Source organism: Oreochromis aureus, linkage group 18 (genome assembly GCF_013358895.1).
Source record: "Oreochromis aureus strain Israel breed Guangdong linkage group 18, ZZ_aureus, whole genome shotgun sequence".
Lineage (NCBI taxonomy): Eukaryota > Metazoa > Chordata > Actinopteri > Cichliformes > Cichlidae > Oreochromis > Oreochromis aureus.
Genome location: NC_052959.1, coordinates 18590293 through 18613712, shown reverse-complemented (window position 1 = coordinate 18613712; position 23420 = coordinate 18590293). Strand labels below are relative to the sequence as shown.

The 23420-nt window shown below is 41.0% G+C and overlaps 1 protein-coding gene across 4 annotated transcripts in view; it reads right to left on the bottom strand.

The window, feature by feature from the left end:
- Positions 1–956: 956 nt before the first annotated feature.
- Positions 957–23420, bottom strand: part of agap3 (ArfGAP with GTPase domain, ankyrin repeat and PH domain 3) — a 119922-nt gene continuing 97458 nt past the window's right edge. For all 4 annotated transcript variants that reach the window (XM_031737852.2, XM_039602194.1, XM_031737853.2 and 1 more), the window contains exons 14-18: positions 16662–16816; positions 16082–16172; positions 15120–15342; positions 5214–5469; positions 957–3988 (exon numbers count right to left, since the gene is read on the bottom strand). In XM_031737852.2, coding sequence (XP_031593712.2) covers positions 3764–3988; positions 5214–5469; positions 15120–15342; positions 16082–16172; positions 16662–16816 — 950 coding nt within the window. In that variant the 3' untranslated portion in view covers positions 957–3763. The remainder of the gene's footprint in view (positions 3989–5213; positions 5470–15119; positions 15343–16081; positions 16173–16661; positions 16817–23420) is intronic.

The window sequence follows — 23420 nt, the reverse complement described above, 5'->3', positions numbered from 1 at the left end:
CTTTAAAGGTTCATTTGACATCATTTGTTTTACATTCCCTGGGTTTCATTGCCTGCTACCTTAATCTGAGTTAACTCTCAGCTCTTTGTGAACCTTCCCTCCAAATAGTTGCTCATTGCTATCAAAAGCCAAACAGGAGGAATCGTTAGGTATATATCTCATGATTAGTGCATAGAGGCCAAAAACAGGACTATAAACGAAAATGAGTTCAAAGGAATGTGAGAAGGATTCGACTTTTCATGACAGCAACTGAACACCTCCCATCTAATGTTGCTAAAGGATAGCTGGTGATAATGTTATTCTAAATTAGCCCTATTAATTTCCTCCCTCTGAGGAGACTACAGAGGAAGGTCACTAATCCGCAAGGTGAAGTAAGCAAAGACAATACTACCCAATTACTAATAAGGAAGCTGGTTGAGAAAATTTGTTTTTAAGAGCTTTAAAGCGTGACCTGGGGGAGTCAGTCTCCATTTCAAGGCAGCGCTGAGGGAGGAAGAGGAGAAACTAAAGAGAAACCAGGTGATAAAGAGCAAACAATGCTGGCCAACAGAAAGGGGAAGGGGATGAAGATATGCCGAGACAAGATTAGCAGGAAATAAGAAGTGGATTAGTGAGGGCTTGACTCCTCTGAACACAGATCTTTCAGTTTTCCCCACAGTGTTGTGCTGCCTGACACTAAGCCCAGCTCTTTATCTTAATCCTCTTTCAGCAACTGTTGGGGGTCCCTCGAGCAGGAAGTGAAGAGGGTGGTTCACTTACCTCGAGGCAGGCCTGGCTGAGTTGTTTCGGACACGAAGTTTGATGAAGGGACACGCAAAAGAGGAAACGCGACTTCTAATTTGAAAGAAAGCCTCACCTTCACCGTTAAGGCACAGCAGGACAAGAGATGGGAGAGACAGGAGTGTGATGGATAATGAATGAGCAACACACACACATACGCACACAAGACAAATGCGTCGATTTCCCTAAATCCAGGGAAGGCTACATCGTTTTTATTTGAGTGTTTATTAATAGGTCAACAGTCAGCCAAGCATCCAAGCATACAACAAGTTATTCTTTAGCTTTTGATTCACGTTCTGAATGTAAAGGAATTACAATAGGAAAATGAACAAAAAACAAAACAAAAACAAGAAAATATATTTACATACTGCATTATAAATATGTTAAATGTACATCATTATACACAAGTACCAAAGATGGTCGGTTAACGGCAAGACCAAACAGAAGTACCTTAAAAAAATATGCCAAAGAAGAAACAAACAAACAAAACAAAACATATCAAAATACGGTTTGTTGGTCAGGAAGACCGAAAACCATTTCAGTTCAGGAGTTTGTCTTCAGATAAAAGCATTAAGCTAATATGTACACTTCATCTTGTTTTCAGGGGGAAAAACAGGCAGATTTCTAGTGTTTTTTTTTTTAAATCATCTACAGTATGTAAATAAGGGTAATCACTGTACACGCTTAACTCCTCTTACTGATCCCCTTGGACAATAAAATGCACTCATGAAACAGGTTGGTCAAGTAAAGATCAGAAATAAGGCCAGTATCACATTACAGTACTAGTAAATTCAAAGAAGTCAGTTTGATTTCTTTTGGGGATGTCTTCAAAGATTAAGTTGACATTTTATTAAATATGCTTATGCGCCTCTTGCTGGGAGGAAGACAGGAAGATCGATACGACTGTTAGGTGTGCATAAACTCCAGAGCAAGAAACCCCAGACATATAGGGACGTATGGTGTAACTTCTTTATTAAGCCTAGTTCCATCGTGGTAACGGCTCTGTAAACAAGGTGTAATGTACCTAAGTAGAACCTTTACCAAATGTGGTTGATAACTACTTCATGTGAAAATGGCTGCTCTGGAAAAACATCTGTACACAATCTTCCCATCAAGAAAGCAAATAAGCATTTTTGTTTTTAAATGTCAAAACGTTCCTTTACAGTATCTCCATCGCCTGGATGAACAAAACCCTTTTTTGACCTCATGGTCATTTTCAGTAGGCTCTGAAAACAGGAATACTGTAACGCAACAATAAAACCATGTAGATAAGGTACCAAGTTCATAACTTGCTCTGTAAACAAACATTCTGCCCATGTAAACACGTAAAATAAAGATGTTTTAAAACCTCACAAATGGCAGTTTAATAAAAGGAGAAATACACCCACATTGTGCCGACTCTATCTAAAGTTATTTTTATGTCCGAGTCCCACTTACTCTAAATGAGTTGGCTTATCACGTCTGTGGAATACTGTACATTTGTAATAATGCAAACTAAGTGTACTCGTCTCTCTATATATATGAACATCTTTGCTCATTTGAATCCCTAAATGTCTCACGTCAGTCACGTGAATGCTTGTTGTTAACTCCCTGGTTTCGGGCTGACAGGTTCTCAGAGGGAGAGCACAGAGGTTTAAGGAGAAGGTAAAAGGCTGCTTTTCATCGACTAAGTTCAAACTTCTTATAAGGAATAAGGCAAAGGAAGAAGAACTACTTTTTACAGTGGTCTGTACATTGTTACACAGTTATGATCCCAAATCGTCACTGACAGTTTCTGTCTCCTCTCCGGCGTCCTTTCACCACAGAAATGCCCAGTTGCACGACGAAGACGCAAGCACAAACGTATCGTAGCGTTATGTATGGACGCACACGCGGGCGCACACACACACAGTACCAGTATATGCATTTCACAGCAACAACAGAGGAAGTCTTCTTTAGAGTACCGAATACGACAGCCTTCGGCCACAGGAGGCGAGTGGATATTCCAGGACGCTCACGGGATGAAATTGCGCGAATCTGTGTCAATTATCAACACAATCTTGTCATTTGGGAAATTACTCCAACAAAAAGATCGTAATGGCACAATTTCACTGCTTTAATCAAACCTTTGAATCTGAATGATTTCTGATTGAAGAGGAACGCGTACAAAGCCATGTGGCTCAATGGTCATAAAACATTATGCCCCTTAATTCCTTTGTAGTCACGGACACTTTTACCCGAGCATCACGATAAGGGTGGCGAAGGAAATGACTCAATTTCACCCGATAGGAATTGTGCAATCAACTCCTTTATGATGATCTGAATCCATTTCCCTGTAAATTAAGTATCTAAATCATTTGGACTCTTTAACTATAATTGCTTTGCCTTTGTATATGAATAGTATGTCAAGAGTTTGATAGCTGTGTTGAAGACATGCATCATTACGAAAGCCTGCAACAGCCACTGATATCAAGAGAGATTTAGTTTCTTTCCCACATCAGTGTTTTGTCACTTCTAAAACTATTCTTTACAGTTTTATGTTATTACACTTAGGATTGGAAATTTGAAGGAAGTTTCTCATTCACACTGTATAATCAGTTCACATCGCAGAAGGGGAAGACATAAAAAGGAAATGTTCAAGCATTAAGGAAATGCTTTTCGTAGAGTAGGTATGAATGCCAAAGTAAGTCATTTGTTTGGTTGACGCTTAAAAAACAAAAAAGCTTAAAGCTCATCGTGATCACTTCAGACCGAGATTGAATAAATTTAACAAACAACAGGAATAAAAAATAATAATATAAAATAAACAATGTACAATGTCCGAAACCCCAAACGCTCCCGCTTCTGTCAGCGCGGTGGAATATCTGCAGTAGGTCCGTCGCTCCTGATACCTATCCGTGCGTACTGGTTTTGGGTTACACAGTGTGAGAAACAGAGGAGGAAGTACTGGGAGGAGACACGGGTGGGTTTAGGTGGGTGCTCGTCTGCAGCTGCTTTCTGGCTCCTACATGATGCTGATACTGCGGTTGAGCTCACACTGGGCGTTGTTGTTGTTGATGTTGGGGTTGCGGCGGCTCATGTTGGGCGTGGGCACGGAGGTCAGGCTGCTGGTGTCGTTGGGGCAACCGTGTTGGAGTAGTATGTCCGCGCACTCCTGGCTCACAGCCCGCCGAGCGTAGGACAGCGGCGTCTGGCCGCGGGCATCTCGGCTTTTCACATCCACACCGTACTGTGGGAGAGAATGGTTGGCAAGAAAAGAACAAAGGCCAAATTTAGGACATAAGCATAAAGTACAAGCAACTACACATTATTTTTGGCACGTCTTCTGGAATTAATGCTTATGATTTAGGTTCATTGATTAGATTTAGTAATAATGTGATACATTTTTGATTTCCCTGAAAGCACTCTGTAATTAAGCCCTTTTTTGGTGGGGTGGTACAGTACTGTGCAGTCTTGAGCCATCCTCCACCCCCCATTTCTGTGTATTTTGCTAGGAAAGTTAGAAATACAGCATATAAGAAAGACGTTGTTAAATCTGAACAAGCACAAAAGCCAACATTTGGTATGACCACATGTATTTTTCAACACAGCCTCTTTTAGGCAAGCTTTGTACATTGTAGTGACCTCCTTACGTACTGAGACCTGTTAGGGCTGATTTTCAGTCCAGTTCTTGTTTACACTGTTTTCTCCTTATCTCCTTTGTACATAATGATGATGACTAATTAAAAAATGGTTCTTTGCTAAGTTGTGAGTGCCGTTTTTATACTTGAATGATTCGTAAGTCAGTGTTAAGCAGCTTAGGAAAAACACTCCTCTGAAAATGGTCAGGCACGTGTCCAATCCACAGCAGCCAATGTCCAAAGAAAACCCTTAAGGATCTTCAGAAAGCCTGGAGAACTATTGCTCAGGACCACTTTAAAAACATTACAAGAAAGCCTGGCTCTTTGAAACAAATGAGGGGTGATTCAAGACTTTTGCTCAGCACTGCATTGAGTCATTGTGCTGGCTAATCGGAGGTATATTGAAATTTTGTGTGAAAATACTAATATTCAATAATATTTTGCCTCCTACATTTGCCTTCCCCCAAGGTTCTCCTCTTTTTTTTCACATTGCCAAATGAATTCTTCCATGTTGTGAATTTATGCCCAGTTACTCACTGAAATACCTCTGTTGTCCATCCAATTCAAAATGCCACCTAATACTAAGTACTAAAGTACTTATTTTGCTACTATTTTTTCCCAAAACATACAATGAGAGAGTAGTTTGTGTAGATTTCCAGATAATGTCCCCTAAAATGACTTTTAAATTACTTTAAAATCATTTAATGAGTAAATTTAAAAAGAATGTTTCCATGACTGACAGTTGCAAATGCTCTCCTGAATCAGAATTCACTGATTCAAATGTTCATCCACCTTTAACAATGCTCCCCACAACGCTCAGTGGAGCCCACTCACCCAGATGAGCAGCTGTGTGATGACTACATTGGCCATAGCACACGAGAGGTGCAGAGCGGTGCGTCCATCTCCATCCCCGTAGGTCTCATTAACCTCCTCCTTGGTGCCATGGGCCAACAGCAGCACCACCAACCTCAGGTCATCCTCCACCACCGCCCGAAGCAGCTGCTGCCCCAGAGGCACATCTGACTGGGGCAGTCCCACCAGGAACAGCTTCTGCTCGTACTTGGCTCGGATCCAGCGCTCCTTCTCTTCCCTGGAGGGAAGGAAATGACAGGGGCACCGCAGGTCAGGCAGGGTGAAACATGACGAACACGCTATGAGCAATTTCGCACCCAAGTTAAAGAACTTTCTCGAAACGTATCTCATAATTTAGAGGCCTTGACGTAAAGGCAAAGACATGTACAAAAGGAGAAATGCAGACACACAGGGGAAATATTAGCGTAATTGGCCTAAGAGACTCACCGGAGTGCAGTGACATTTCTAAATTATTAGAGCACAGGAAAGTGACTAGCCTTCACTATCACAGTGGGAAATAATACAGCAAGATGTGCTGGAAAGATGAGAGAATGCCAAAGGGTGTGACGCTTTGGGCAATATTCCAGTTTCTAGTGATTATGGTCGTCAGCATGACCGTTAAAGCCTGGCCAGCTTTCTAAAGGTTACACATCCTGAACAGCATGTCTGCTGTGGACAATACGGGAAGGCGGGGGACGTATTTTTATCAGCGCTGTCGGCTGTCAGTCTGAACTGGTGGATCCCCTCCACAAAAGAGGCAGTGTGTCTCAGAGCCCCAGTCTCCCTTGGGGTGGCTGGGCCCTGAGTCAGATCGATGGGGCTGAATGGCAGCCAGAAAGGGACAGTGGGATGTGGGGCTCCTTCACTCCAGCCCGCAGCAGAGAATAGAGGATGAGGGAAGGCTCCATCCTCTATCACCAGGCAGAATTCTATCTATTGCTCTCCATCTTGACCCCCCATTTCATTCTGTGCCCACATACAAACTGTACAAATAGGAAAGGGGGAGAAAAAAAAATCAATATCAATACGCGAATGACTGAGCATGCCCAGTGTGGTACTAACCCGGTGACCCTGTCAGTAGGTGTGATAAGAGGAGCAAAAAGAGGCTGTTGTTTGGATTTGTGGGTGAGTGACAGAACAGGGAAGGTTTGTAAGGATAAGTTAAAGCAGCAACGCTGGCTAGAGTGACAAGGCTCTCATGGGACTCCCTATCAGCGGGTCGAGGCATAGCAGCAAGTACAAACGGACACTCTAACTCAATTCAGCTGTATTTCATCATCAAATCATTTATTAATAAAATTAACCTTTTGGATGAGAAGTAGAAGAATCTATTTCTACACAGTGAATAATATTGTGTATTTATCAGCTTATTATGAAAACCTGGTTTACACAAATGAAGTAAGACAGTTCTACATGCTCTGGTTTGAGCTATCCATCAAATAAGATTTGAGTTTTGTTAGTTTATCTGTTAACATTTTTCACTCTGAGGTCCCTCGTCAATTTCCCCACAAACTGAAATCCCCAAACATAGCTCACAAATATTTTGTTTTCTTTCCCAAACAGCTGGAAATTTCTTGGACAGATTAAACCTTTTTTAAAAAAAAAATCTGTGGGTTAATAATAATAATACTAATAATTTTATTTGTATAGCACTTTTCAAAAAATAGGGTGCTTATGCAGTGAAGATAAGTACATATATTGAAACATACAGACACATAAACAGACTTAATCAACCACACAGTCAGACACACATACATGAAAATTGTTGCAAAAAAATGTGCGAAAATAAAAGGAGTAAAGTTTAAGGGAGTGCTAACCAATAAAAATGAGCTTTCAGTAGTCAATTAAAGCAAATAATAAACGTTTGATGCACACACTAATTTATATCAGAAGAACATATCCCTGTGTTCATCATAGGAAAGGTACGTTTATACAAAGTGTTTTTCATCAACAGTGCAGCTCTACGGTACGGTCAAATTTTTTTTAATTTTAATTAAAAGGATAATTTCACTGTTGGTTTTAATCTATTCCCAGTATTTTAGCAACAGATCCTGTTAGCGAAATCTCAATCAGAAACAACCATTTTAAAAACAGCAACCAAACTTCGCCACTACTTTTTACTGCCTTAGCAGCCAGGTGTCGAGGATGCCGACTTACCACAGACAGCAACCGTGTTCAGACTCATATGTCAGCTGCCAGGCTTACTTCACAAAGCAGTCAGTCTTGCACAGAGCAGCCTGGCACCCGCCCTAACTACAGGAGTTAAGGATGTGATGAAAAAGGGGCAAGTCTTCTTCTATCAGCACCCAAGCAGAGATTGATTAACTGCAAAAAAACCCCAGCAGCTCATAAAGCTACTTAGCCCGCATCTTAAAACAGCCTTAAAGTAATTGCTCCTATAGACATATGGGTACATTTTTGTTATTATGACCTCAAAGGGAATGTGGTAATGTAATGTAATGCAGCAATGACGGAGAAAGTCCCCCCCCTGCTACAGCATAAGCAAATCTTTTCTTTGGGCAGAGGGTATTCTGTGAACAACAATACAGCCCTAATAGCAGGCAATTGCTGTGGCTCAGTTTTATGGTGTAAGACCTCCATCAATCCCTACTCAGTCATTATGTGGGGACAAGCCGGTTAGCAAATCAATTGGCCTTAGAATCGGTGGTCTGCTCAGAACAGGAAGGGGCCGTCCTGCCGTCCACCATTATTTCCCTTCTTTACAGCCAAAGAGATTTAAGTTTGTCAGAAAACTGACTGACTGGCTGTAATCCCGAAGGCAAACTCTACAACCTTTAACAAAAATCTGAGCAGGGTTAAAAACAACCTGTTGTCCAAAGTTTGCTTCAGAGAGCTGGACGCTGAATGAGATGCTGAATCTGTAAAGCCCAGTGAATTGATATGAGCTAAATGAGGCAGAAAGTTAGCACCAAGATGTGAAAACAAAAAGGCTGAGGAGAGCCATTAGGAAGACGTCAACAACTCAGAAAGGAGCCCTGAGGGCACTTTGTTAGCCCTCACTACGAAATCAGCCCTGGAGACCTGCAGAAAAAGGCCTCGCTCACTGCTGATGCTGTGCTTTAAATTCAGCAAATTCACTGTTCTTTCTAGACAGACCAGAAAAAAAAAGCTAAAACAGCCAGGCAGTGGTTTTTTTTAAAAAAACAAAACAAAAAAAATCCTCAGCTGCTGCCACTTGAAAGACAGAGTGTGAAAGGAAGTGAAATGGTAATCCCGCCTCTGTCTTTTGTTTGAAATTGAAAAACAATCCAAACAGAGGCCGGGTTTAGACAGTCAGGGGGGGGGGGAAACTGAGACCCTTGAAAAGGACACTTCCTCACCGCAGGAGGAAGAAAAATAAAATCAGCAGATTTCGCATGTCAAAGTGCCAGGACAGAGTAGCAGGGGAGGTAGAGAGGGAAAGGAGAGTGAGTTTCACAGCATGGGGGGGAAATTTAGAAAATTGAACTGATGGTTAGTTCTCTATATACGAGCAGACATCTAAGCACACAGACACTAATTTCCCCACCCAGGCTCGAGCACATAGTTGTTCTAAATTTCTCTGTTGCTTAGGGATTAGAGGGGATCTTAAGGTTCCCAATAAAAATGCCTGCGCCTCCAACCAAAAACAGAAGAGGTGTTTGCTTCGCCCCAAACTTCCTCCGTCATCCAGAGTTATCTCACGGCCGATCACTGCTGTTTAACTTTCTTTCTCTGGCTTTGATTCCAATGTAATCTTTGGGCAAACATCAAAACGCTTACTGACTCTAAAGTGGAAATGGGATTCCTGCTTAGAGCTGGTGTCCCCTTTCATTTTCCTATGCGAAGCCCACCTAGATAAAGGCAGCCTTAACAGTGGAGAAAGGCCTCTTTTATAATTCTATTAGAGCTCCGTCCCTCCAGCTCTCCGTTGAGCAATGGATTCTGACCCTGACTTAATTAAGTGGCAAATGGCAGAATGATTCTCCTAAATCCAGCCCACGGAGTCAAGAACACATGACTGAATTCAAATAAAGAGGAACAAACAAGGATAATTAGTCAAGCCTGAAAGACAAAGGCAAGCAGGAATTTATAGGAAGGGAAGGGAAACTGAGACAAAGCGGGTGGAGCCAACGGTGGAGGAGCCACAGGAATGACCAATCTGAGTGCCTGCAATAGCGGTGCCTTGGCCTGGAGGAACGGGAGGATGGCCATCGCACATCTTTCACATGCCGAGTCCTCCTAAACTATCAAAGCGTCTAAGCTCCTCCCACTCGTCCATGATCATCCAAAGTCACTGTGGATACATCAAACAGACGCACTGAAGGGTGGAAATGGCAGAGGGAAGGGTCTTTGGGTTTGACCAGCCTGAACAGACTTCACAGTGGGGGTGGGCGACTTGTATGGGACCAATTCCCATGCAGCCAGCAGCTTCACTTCCACAAACCGAGGGGTGGGTGTGTGTGTGTGTGTGTGAGGGGAGAGTGAGGAAGAGGGGCAGCAGCAGAAAGACAGAGAGGGGGCTCAGAGGGAAACGACTGAGATGAACAAAAAAAAAAAGAGCACACAACAGGGAAAGAAAGCTGGGCCCCAAAGCATCAAAGGTTGCTAAGGGCAAGAAATGAAGGAGCAACACAGTAAACGCCACAGCAAGAGTGCTAAATAAGGCCTCCTATGGTCCAGCGGGTTACACTGTAGACACGGTGTGCTCTGCTCTGAGAATAACAACACAAAAGAATTAAGACAAATATTTTACAAGTGGAATTGATGCTGCTTTTCTCGCTTCAAGAGTGCGGTCTGAACAGATGACCAGAATTCAAAAGGTTGTTGTGTTGGGCTCTAAAGAAAGGCCAGTGGAAAAGCATCTGGCTGCTGTAGGCAGGCAGAGGGATGAGTTGAATATATTGTGACATTAATGAGGTTGTCAGCCTCCTCATGATGGAGTGGCTGTGTTTTTGTGCCAGCAAGACTAACACCCTTAAATGCTCATGCTGTTAACCCCTGCTGAACCCTTGCCTCACATACAAAGCTGAGGGGACGACGAGCACATGCCCCCCTTAAGCGTGCGTCCCAGTGCACGCAGGTTTAAAAAAAAATCTCGATCACATAAAGCAGTTGAGTTGGATTCTTTTTCTTTATTAGTCTTTATTGTTTTAATGCTAACAATATTGAATCTTGATTTCATGGCTTAGGCCCCTTCTTCAATGAAGCAGTCCATCCTCTATGTCCACCTGGCCCTGAAACCCGGTGGCATGTGGGCAATTAGTGACTACAGTACCACTTCTCCCACACAGGGCTAATTACTGACCTGTGGGTTTCATTTAGAGAGAAAGAGAGGCAGAGGACATGGTAAGGCCCAGTCATTCATTTGTCTTAATTAATTACTCTTCCTCCACCGGGGCTCCTGGCAAGGCCAACTATTCTAAAATCTCTCTGGAGAGTTGGTGTTCCCGCACTCGTAACCTGTGAGTAGCCTGGAAGCTTTGCTCCATGTTTTGGGAACTAATATGTAGCACAGAGGCCAATCTGGTGAGATCCTAAAACAGAAGTTTATGGCTGATATTTTTTTTTAAAAAGCAGCAATAAACAACTAGGCAGGGCACGCCAAGGTGGCACTGCTGGAGCAGAAGGGGTTAAAAAAGGCAACGGGGCCAGGTTTGGAGAGGTTAGCGGTGTGATTCATTTTTATTACCACGCAGCCCCTGCAGGCGGCAGGAGTGGCAAATTATTTCTGAAACAAAGTGGAGGGCTCTCATCAGAGCTATTACCTGCCTGTGGCCGAGGGCAGCGCGGAGCCTACAGAGGGTGACAGTGAGAGGCCCACGTCAGTGAGGGATAGCCGTCCACATCCGTCCACGCTCCAGGACATCTCCCCCAAATGAGTCTTGGTGTCTTGTGTATGTGTTTCATTTTTTTGTGTGTGTGCGCGGCAAAGGATGGGGTGAAGTTAACCGCTAGACCTCTCCCACAGTTTCCGTAAAAATAATCTGTAGTGTTTTTCTATCACAAACATGCCAAGCAATTAGAGGTGACGTGCAAAACACAACGACTCCCAGGTGCTAATTAAAAGAACAACTCCCCTGCAATATGCTGACTGCGGAGATCAGCCACAATGCACAGCTCCCGCAGATTTATTATCACACATTTAACTGTATCCTGGCCAGATCTGACTTCTGCTGTTAGCATGTTGGCACTACTTGATACCGAAGAAGCTTTACCGCTTTACCAATAAATAATTATTTATAAATCTGCTGGCTGTAAGGCGTTAGCACAAGAGCATTTTACTTAATCGAACTGCTTTCCTTGTTACGTTCTGGGAAGAGATCCTATAAGATGAGGACTAAAAAACTGAACACCAAAAACAGCAGACTTGATGGCTCATTAGAACCTGAAAGCCCTGAGCATTTATTGGTTGATCAATAGCAGTTATAACTGCATTATAACAAGCCAAAGAGACTTTGTCTAACATGCCTATTCCAAATATATTCAAATTTAACACCAACTTAGAAAACATTGAGAAATATTTATCTAATGATAACAAAAATCCTATAAAAAGGCGACATCATTCACCTGATAGCTGACGATCATGTGACACACTGGTGCGTGGGTATTTATTTGTGAATTACATTAATTGCATTATTCTCACACAGATTAAAAAAACCCCAAAACAAAGTTAGTTAATCCCAAACAAGTTCTAGTTAATAGCTCATACTTAAAAACTAACTACAGCAAATCATTTACTACCATTGTAAATGGTGCTTTATTGGTACCTTGCATTCTTCTGCAAAAGCAGGTAATCCTACGTACATATGCATGCATATTAACACGCTTTCTATTATGATGTTTGTAATCATTCTGTTCTACGCCAGCGATTGCACTGCTGTGCAGATGCGCGTACGACAAATCTATATATTGTGTTCTTTCGCACCCGAATATCATAAGCTAAAACAATCTTGTGGATGAGTGCTTTTAAGTTAAATCTCAAAAATGCAAAAGGGGTAAAACTAGTCTTGCAGGAGACATTCTATCAGACGCCGACTTGATATTCAGGTAGTTACTGAATCGTTTAGATTAGGTGTCACTAATGTTTAGTAGAAGTCAGGAGCCATACACCGCCTGCCTGGGTGCCATCACAAAGCTGCTGCATGTCACCGGTGTGACACAATTAAAATTCTCCCTTATGTGCGGTGCTCAATTTAAGAGAAGCACCCACAGAAGCGGCATCAGAATTCAATAAAAATAATAAAAGAAACCGCATCCCATTAAATTGGTTTGAATTCATCATTCACGATAAAGCAAAATAGTCCGATGCAAAGCAGAGCAGAAAGTCCAGAGCATCGAAATGACCGGTGTTCATCTATGATATTTCCAAGTGCTGTTTTTTGGCTAAAGATTAGTTATCCTGCAAATGAGATTTATTGTTTGACAGTGAAAACTAATGGAGATGCTGCTCCGGGATAAGATCGGATTTTTTAGACAATGAAGAACCTTCCTGCTCGAGGCGACGTGCGACTGACAGTGGTAGGGAGAGAAATCAACATCAATAATCTTTCATCAAGTCCACAGTGGAGCACTTCCACACAGATACCATTCAATAAACAACTGTAGGCCATCATTCAGGTCTGAACTGGCCGAAGAGTCAGAGAATGGATCCAAGAGGAGAAATAACTGAAAACTTGCTCAATGTTGCACAGAATCATTTTTTGTGGGCCAACTGTGAGTAGAAAAATATGCATTTCCTAAAGAAAGTAGTTCATAAAGGATCAAATTTACAGTTTTACAGCCTTATGCTGCTTTCTTATTGAGAGATCTAAGCTATAATAAGTGATTTCAAAGGTTAAACTCACGGAAAAAAGACTATGAATTAGCAGCAATATTGGAGGTTACATTTCATAATTAATGAAACTCCAACAGTAAGTTTTGGCATGTAGCAACAATATGTTATAAGTGTAATATTAACTGTTTATATGCCACTTTTGGCTTGTAAATAGCGCCACTGTAAACACAGTCTGCACTGGCCTAAAATGCCCGTATCAATCAAGCCATAGTATCACCCGAAGGTTGGAATTAGGCCGGGAACTGATGACCGTTTCCACTCATAATCACTCAAGTGCTTATTAGAGTTAGAGGTTTCAACCGATTAACCTATTTGTAGTCCAAAATGCTACAAAAATAAATGACCAGCTCATCAAGCTTTCATAGCCCAACGTGACATCTTCCTAATACATTCTCTTCCACACCAACAGTTTGAATTTCACTAAATGGTTCAGGTACTTATATCGTGCTTTAGTTTAGCACTCAAACCACTTTCTACTGCAATTCACCCTCTTAGTGCTTTTATGTAACATTTAAACACTCAGACTCAGGGTTCAGTATTTTGCCTGAGTATACGTCGACACATGGATTGGAGGGGCTGGGGAATCGAACCTCTGACCTTCCGACCAGCAAAAGACCCAGTCTATCTCCTGAGAGAACAGCTGCCCCAGTGCAATAGTCCTTTCATATTACAAAGTAGGACCATTATAAAGTGTTAATAGTTCATTAACAGTTCATTAATGCTTAACACATTCTTGCTATTTAACATATTATACTGTCTTAATCTACTAAACATTTCAGCATTGGCTTAAAATGACAAAACAAAGATGCTACACCTCTACCAGGTTAAAGTCTGTTACATTAAAATTTTAAACCTAACCACTATTTATGTTTCTTGAGGACAAATAAACATTATAAGACAGGTTGGCTACATTAATTTGATACTATCAAAATATATATACGTTATCACCAACGAAAAATGTTGGTTTGCAATAAAAAGGTTCCCTGTTTTAATTTTATTCTATATTTAATTAAAATTTTGAAAGATTTTAGTCTCTGAAATGTAAAAACAAAGGTACTAGCAAAGAAAGAAACCAAACATCCTGCTTTCTTAAAGTTACAAAGCTGTGATGTTAAACAGTCTAATGCCACCAGGGAGACCCTACAGACAGTGTCTGTGTGACAGACAGAGTGATGACCCAGGCCTGTATGATGGATATGTGACAGGGCAGCTTGGGACCTGAGGGCTTGGCTCTCAGGGTGGGGTTTAGCCCTAATGGTGTGCTTAATTACCTGCACAGCCACACAGCAGATCATTAGTCAGGCGGGAACGCTAGGCCTCACCTGTCACCAAGAGATAAACAATCCTCCTACCAGATCTCAGAAGAAAGGGAAAAGGTATTTGCCAGGGTGGGTTAGGTTAGGACAGGCGTTCACAAGGTGAATGGAAAAGTGTCATTTAAGAAAAACGTATTAACAAGAGCTGCTCGCCAGGATCTAAAGTAAAACACACTGGCTTTGCAAACAGTGCTGAGAAAGTTCAAGACTTATCGGCACATGCTGGATGTTAAAAGAAAGCCCGAACAGAGAGCTGTTTCAGATGTGGTTTTGGTTTGGTAATTTTCTCTTGATTAGTAGTTACATATCAAATGACAAACATGATGGATACGAAGCTAGTCAGAGCATTTATCAAGCAAGTGCAAAATGATGTCACATTCCTCTGGTGAAATATGGTTTTCCAGTGGAGTCGGCAGAGGGACAGAAGCATAACAGAGCAGACTGTGTTGGAAATTTTAGCTCTACAGAGACTGTTGATAACAACAAAGCAGTGACTGATACAAGAGAAGCACAGCAATCAGTGTGTACAGGATGGACTGACGCTCAGACATAAAATACTGTGTTTTTGGCTCAATAGGCTGACATTTATGGACCCCTGGTGCTTCTTATGGAGCATTTTGCGATGTGAATTGCCTCTGTTCAAATGTGGGTGGCTAATAAATGGCAGCTAATGGAGAGAAGACAGCGCTGCCTTCTCATTCTATAATCTCTGCACGCTTCATTAAGCAGCACCTTTATTTGTAGAAGTATGCTAACCTGGTGCTGTCGCTCCCTGGCTTGGTGTACCCCTCCAAAGCGCCTTCCCACACACTGTTGGCCATTGCGTTACCGATGGCAGTCATCACCATGCTGAGCTCCACGGGCCAGTCGTCCAAGTCAAGAGAGCGCACGCGAGACAGGTGGGTGCCCAGGTTCCTGTGGATGCCTGAGCATTCGATGCACATCAAGGCACCCAAGTTCAAACTGGCCCAGTCGGGGTCTGCGTGACAGAAGATAGGAATTAATAAAAAATTAAAAGTAGTAACAAGAGACGCTTTAAAAGCCTGACCAGGAAATTTGTGATGAGCCTATTTTGAGGAAGTGTTAATGTTGGTAACCTCTGCAGGAAAAAAACAGCACAATTCTATTAGTCAGACAAGAATATTCAGTATCTGCCAAAACTGCAAGATGCAGTACTTCTAACAGTGCTGAATACTAACTCTAACTTGAGGAAAGCTGGTAGAAATGACTCGAAATTAAATAAAACCTTTGCTGCTGCTGTTTGCTCCCCAAAATTTAGTTTTTTGCAGCTTCCCAAATTTAGCAGCACCTCCAAATGCAAACCCAATCCACTTTTATTATCTAATAATACGACTTTATAATTTTCATATAGCATTGCCAGCTCTCCTACAAAGTGTTTAATGTTCTAAGTGGAGTTTATTGTGCCCTGTTGCACTGTAAGTGCGCTGTATGGAAAGTTTTTCATTTATTTTTTGACAAAACTAAGGAATCTGGTTACAGGAGTAGTTTTGTTTTTTTTGTTTCTTTTACTCACGATGTGACAAATTAAAGAATAAAAAACCCTCTCAAAATCTTGACCTCTACTACCTTTTGTTATGTCACCAAACGAGGGGAAGAATGTTGGGTTTTTGTCTTTAATCTGTTCCTTTAATACCTGTATTTCATATGTAATAGACAATGTGTTCAGATGTGTTTTAACTATAGAGAGTTATACTCACTTGGTGCGTCACAGTCCACACAGAAGCTATTCCCCCTCACATTTCGTATGGACTGAATGGCCATTGCATCACTTTGGCTGCCCAACCGAGACTGTGAGAAATGAAGGTGAGAATAAATCAACGGGAACTAATTATTTCACTGGAGATCATGAAAGCAAACAATTATAGCTGGACTCAAATTATAGACAACAAGCAAAGGGAGAGAGAAAAGGTTTTTCAAAGTCTCGGGAAAAGACACAGGCAGAGAAAATATGAATATGAAAATTAGGATGTGTCTCCCCAGTATGCTGACACAAGCCGTGTTCTATCTCTGATGTCTGTCACTTCTAATAAGAGATCCCCCACACTGCGGCGCACCTGTCTGACAACCTCCCACATGTGACAGCTTGAAGTGGGGGAAGAGAGGAGGGTGAAAGCGTGATAAAGGTTGGAAAGAAGGAGAAAAAGAGGAATGTAAATTAAGTGGGAGAATTGTAGCACGATGATGATGATCATGGTGATGACGATGTTTTGATTCGATGATAATCGCCAACCCTGTCCAGTTTCTCTGATATTCTTTATCCTTCATGACAAACTGTACCTTGTTCTTTATGCTCTCGCAAGACTGCAGACTGGCAAAAATCTGGCTCTCGATAGCTTGGACCCACAGCTCCCTCTCCTCATACGTGGACGCTTCAAAGTTCCACGTCTGACCCGTCAACGACACAATCACGAACTCAAAGGAATCCTCTTGCTCTGGAAAACAAAATAAAAAGACACACAATAAATTAGTATTTTGTTAGATGTGAACACACTGAACACAATGCTGCCTGTCACGGGTGTTTTGTTTGATCACCTCAAAATCTTCAACTAAGGGGATGCTTGGCAAGAATGTGTATAAAACATCTTTTGGTCATTTTAGCCTTTTTTTAACAGTAAATAGTACAGATAGACAAGAATTACTGTATGAGAGTGACGTGCTGCAAAGTTGCCCAGCTTACATATTAGCTGGACATGACAGTGATAGTCATGAGTTAGACCTAAAACAGATGATTTGAAATGGCCCAAGCAGCAGTTATCATGCACGGTGCTCCAACAATAGCTATCGGCATGGTGAAAAGACAGAATGGTATGCAACACCTGCAGCTCAGAAATTGGTGACACATCCAACGTTAAACAGAAAATTTGTCTTGGTGGTTGAACTTGAAACACATTGCTAAAAGACAATCAGAGTTAGTCTTCTGGAGACTCAGAAAAAATACTTATACCGCATCAGGGTCACAGTCACTGCAAAGTTAGCTTTATAACCTGTAGAGTCTTGAGCATTATCTGCTTTAGGTTCCTAAAGTCAAGGTCACCAACTTTCACCTGCCCTCTTGCCAGCACACTGGAAGTGGATATCTAAGAGATCACTATTTGAACTCTACATAAGCTATCTGTGCAAACACATCGATAGACATTTGTTGCTTATTCTTTGAGTCGTCAACCCTTCTGTAAATCAAAGATGCAACTAAATGATGCTTTATCAGAGGCAATCTCACCAGCAGACACATATGTTGTCTTAAGACTCTGGGATTGGTCAAATCTTGACTATGTCTTACCAGACAGACTAGTCTGGTAGGCAACTGTCATCTACAGTTTTTGATATGAGGATCTGGCATTGGTCAGATTATTTAGAGCAGAGCACCAGAAGAATGGCACTACAGCTCATGTGATTACTTCTTAAAGCAGAGACTGCTTTATTGACAGTTACAGAGTTCGTTGCTAAAAGCTGACAATGTGCATTTGATAAAATAATGTTTGTACAGCTCTCACTTGAATATGATAGTCCAAGATTAGCTCTAGATCTTTATTAAGCATCCTCTGGATCAAAACAAAAAGTAGAGGAGGAAAAATACCCTGTTCCTTTTTTTTTCTTTATGTATTTTAAACTTAAAATTTTGAAAAATGCTTCCCATGATAATATAAAATATATCTATAATCATCTGTGGATTCACTTTAATTATATTATTTAGCTGTGATTCACTATACGACTGTAAACAATGTAGTAAACAAACAGTGGCAGTATCAGATGTGATGCTTAACATTTTGTTGCAAGTTTTTTGTGCTGTAATTGTTTTTCCTTTTGAGCATTTTAAAGCTAATATGGTACTGCTTTCCACGTTTGTTCTTTCAGGAGGCTTACTAATTGTCAACAAATGTCAGATATATTTATGTATGTGGAGTAAGCAGCCGCTCCAAACCAAATGCGACATCTAACTCGTGGACACAGTCAGAATTTTGCATTTCATGGCTTTGATTTGAATAACCTAAGCAGACTTGCTCAACTCACAGAAGAGACTATCTTGGTTCTCATCATAGGAATTTGATACTTACTTTGACTAATTGCAGTACAACTTTAATGGCACACCCAACTTTGCCCAGTTCTTTTTTTGGAAGTTTTAATCTAATTGTTATTTTTTTGTGTGTAAATATTATTTTAATTAACACACCATTTTGGTAAGTTTTTATAAAAGACACTGAATGGGACTGCCTCAGATTATCTTACTTACCCTCAGTCACAGAGGGAACCACTAGTCAATAAACAATAATGTGTGGGAGCGCCACTTACATTTAATTCCTGTGACACACCTGCCATTCATTTTGCACAGTATTATAGCAGGACTTAAATTAAATCTTAGGCAGCTTAACAATGTCTCTACAAGTTTTATATTGTTTGTAAATTAACTGCCACATCTCCAGTAACACCTATAAGCCCAAACTAAGTAGGTGCTTATAAATATTTGTGCCATATATTCTTAAAAATTCTTTTATGAATTGACTGAATACTTAAAAAAATCTACTACCAAAATGTTCATCCTTTGTCCCCAAATTTTTCCTCCTCGTCATAACACACAGAGAAATTTTTAAACCAGGCTGCTTTGAATCCATTTTTCCATCCATTCAGTGTGTTTAACTAAGATTTATGAAAATGTCACCTGTCGTTTGCAAAGAAGAGGTCTGACACAACATATGTTCCAACACATGCTGTAATGATTCTGCTGTTCAGCAGCAATTCATTAACTCTGTACTGTACCCGTGTAACGTCTCTGGTCTCTGCACATGCTTGAGCTCATAGCCAAATGATTTGTAATTACCTAATTATGTCTATGCAAATAGTCATCTCATTTGCATAAACCATGCTTGGAGGACTGGAGGCAAATAGACACAAGAGGAAGGGGTTTTTTTTTCTTCTTCTCCTCCTATGTAGCTTTTATCCAATGGAAATAGTTCTACTGATAAGCTATCTGTGCTGCTGTTTACTGCCAAATGTGTTGACATAATTTACCATTAAATAAGTTTAAAAGTTTTTTAATTGCACAGATGATGCTTTTACTGCAATCCATTCCGAATGCTTAACAATAAACGGCCTCTGTATGAGTTATAAAATGATGGCTATCACATGGCGATAAGATTGTCAGGCAAATCATTTAATCAAAGAAATTACTACTTTTTCCCCCCATTCATAATCAATTCACCCTCCTTGCTGTGAGACACGATCCTGTGCTGTTAAATGACAGATGTCTGATGGACGCCACTAATGTAGCAATCCCTGTGCTGCGGCGGAGAGCCATCTCTTCAGGGGGAAAGCAATAATCCAATTAGCTCGACGCCGACTTCAATTATCTGATTTAGTTTGTGGAATCGACTCCAGGTCACAGAGAATCAATAAAGACTTGGAAGCCTCTTTATTTAGACTTATAGTAGAAAAAGTCTTAATGTTGGTGTGACATAATAAAACACTGATGGGATTACAATATTTTTTAAAAAGATAGAAGCCTACCAGTAAAATTAAAGAAGCAAATAGGTGAAAGAAAACAAAAGAAAATTACATTTTAAAAAAAGAATAATTGCAATACCCACAGTAGAAATCCATTTTTCTTGTCCAATATACCTTCAGGTACAATAACTAATGCATTTGATTATAAGTTGTGATTTTCAGACTCAAATGTTGTTGTACTTGTGTTTTCATCTTTTTAAAAACCTGAACAAAGCTAATTATTCTGTTGGCTGCCCAGGCAATAAATTGGAGGCATTAAAACACTTTCATTATGGAGATTAAAAAAGCGACGGATGGCTGGTTTCTTAAACTGATGAGTATACAAGGCAAAACAAATCCAATTCTCCATGCATAGTAATGCACACACGTGAAACATGGTGTAACCACTGAGGTAGCACACGACTGTATGCAGCAGGAATCTTTATGTGTGACCCAGGTACGGTCATTACGTGCAGCTCCACTACACAGTGCGGCAATTCAGCTCCACGTGAGCCGAGGTCAGAGTGTTTCAGTAAATCTGAGCGTGAACCGAGTGTCAAAGGTATCGCTGCTATCTCGCAGGCACCTGCAATGATGAGCTTGTACAAGCACCATTAGGGCTTCTGTTATTACTCAATTGTTGCGGTTAGCACACGGCTAACAGAGGAACCATCACCTTCTCACATTAACATAAGCATTAACCTCCTCACCATATCAATCTGGGAGCCTAAGGTCAACAAGTTCTTGCCAATTAGAAGTAAATTAACACAGCTCTGCGAGTGGGCGGACGAGGAAGAACACAATTTAAAGCCAGTGGAGGCGCAAACTGTGAGGAATGACCAAACTATGATTTCCCTCAATTAGCATGGCATAATAAAAAAGAAATTATAGTGTGATGGCCATAAAGCTAAAGAGGAAGGAACAGATAAAGATACACATCTTCGTCCGACATTAAATGCATCATAAAACTGTTCAGTCACAGGTTCATTCGCAACTTGATGGCTCCTCGCAGCAACACAAAAGCACTTTAATTAGCAAAACATTTCTTCAAGATACAAAATTAGATGGCAAATAGTTGTTGTTTTTTTTTACATGTTTACTACACTGGACTTACATGAGTTCCGTTTTTTTAAGTACCTCTGCTTACGTAGTTACATTGTGTAATTACAATGTAATTACAAAAGAAGATACTGTACCCTCCTCCCCCTTTCTGATTTCATATTTAAGTTATATGTTAATGTGACAACAAGTGAAGTTATAAGACAGACTGTGAGCAACCATCGTTCATCTTAGATAGACGGCTGTTTTTCTGACTTGTTATGATCCTGAAAAACGTGTTCAGGCATTCATCTGTGGCAGGCTCGACTAGCGCAGTAATGTAGTCCAGTAAATATTCTTCCAAAAACATTAGAGGCAGGCTGCAGCTTTTCCATACCGCTGCTACAAGGTTATTAATCACATTTAATGATGGAAAGCACATGATGCCAGTTTTCTCAGAAGTACACTGCTTCTCACATTCAGCCTGAAATGACCAAGTTACACCGATGCCAGTCGCTTTATGTGCCAAACTGTTCAATACCAAACTGTCAGACATGCATTATTCCTCACAGAGACAAATTAATTAGGGATACAGCAGTTATTGTCAGTTCCTGCCCAAGCTTCGACTTGGTACGTTCTAATTTTAAATTGTAGAAAAGCAACCAGTACGGCTCGTTACGTGATACTTTTAAAGACACACCTCTTCAATCTGACACTTGAATTGCTAAATAGTAATAGCCACATCTAGAGTCACCGAGACAGATGATCATTTAATCAATATTACATCTTGGGAATACAAGTGTAGAATAAGACAAATTCAGGTCAGAAAATTGTGTTTCTCATATAAAAAGTGTGCTTTGCTGTGACGTGACATGCATCTCGTGACGTGTAACTGCAACGCGCGCAGACATAAATGCTGGCGATGGAGTCGGCCACTAGCGCAGGCTGCGTCATAGGCTCCGCATAGATTCAGCGCAGGAGCATAATTCAGGCGTTACTCTGTCCAATGATTTCACAATGGTGGAGGGAAATATTCATTATGTAGTTGCACTGAGAGTCATATGGAAGTCTATTCGCCTCTCCATTTCTCTCTCCTTCCTCTCTGTTCCTTTCTTTACAGTTTTATATGTCTGTATAACAGAAACTTTAATATAACAGTGAGTTTCTTTTTCATGTTTTAATATGTTTGTGCTTTGCCTGTTTTCAGACTCAGCAGGGCTTCGAGTCCTGCTCTCTATGTTAAACATTATATTTTTGGATAGTGATCTACTACAAATTCTAAGTGGAGCTCTGTGTTATGTTAAGATATCTATTTATTATTTATTTTTGTATACTGTCTTCTACACTTTGTACGCAGGAGTTTCTAGACCTGAATCCACTATTCACACATATAATTACTTAATGCTTTAAGTGCATTTAGCGGATAGCTGTCTCCTTTGTGTTACTGTACCGATGTTATTGAGTACTTCCTTCATTATTGACTGGCTGCCATTAAAAATATTTACTTGACGTGCAAAAATCAAATTGAAACCTCACAGACAAGACAGTGACTCGAGGATAGTGCTTCCTCTATAGCTGTGCATGTGCAGCAGATGCACCATCGAGGACCTGTGGACCAGATTAGCACCTCAGGGGGTTTGGTACTGAGCCCAGCTGTGCTGTCTAAAACGCAGTCTGCAACCCAGGATCTATCTGTCTAAGCCCTTCAAAGACCTCTGGAGACTGGTGTCACAAACCCTTTGAGAGGACTTAGCAAACAGCTCTTCACCTTGAGGACTCTTTATTTCATCTATTTGCGTGAGCGCTTCACTGAAATGACAAGGTGCAGAGGTACATAAGGTGAGCTATTGTTTTGGTGTGTAGGATGTGCTGTTTTGTGTCGTATGCATGCATCAGGCAGTCACTTAAAGAAGTGCTTGCCGTTCCCGTGAATTAACGAGCAGTTGGGAAGAACAGGCCAAGGCGGTGCCATCTGTAAATGTCACAGGCACTGCTTGCTCATTTTACACATCATTAAAGCCAATATTCCTAACCTGTATCAGAGCAATCAGGAGCAGGCCATTACTGCGACAGGGGCCCCAGGGGAACCACGACCAAACTCCGAAAGAAAAAAGCAGAGAGGAAGAGAGAGATAGAGCACACTCTTTATCTATCTGACACACACAATTCTGCACACTTTTACACGCACACACTCGTGCTCAAACAAACGAGGAGCACACCTTCCAACAATAAACAAACACATGAAATCAGCACCAATACCACTACCCTAATAGCTAGTGCATTTAACAACAGAGCAGAATGAAAACAGGGCCAATTATACATGTATCTGTGGGCAGTGTGTATAGAGCCCAAATGAGAATCTTGTTATTCCTTTCCCTCTGTACTGTGGCGCTCAGAAAGCTAAGCCATTACAAGAGTGGAGGCTCCAGGGACAGCTTTCGGAAATGAGAGCGAGTCAGGGAGTGACAAAACAAAGTATTGAGATAAACACCCACCATTAGCACAGGCAGTTAAACCTCCATT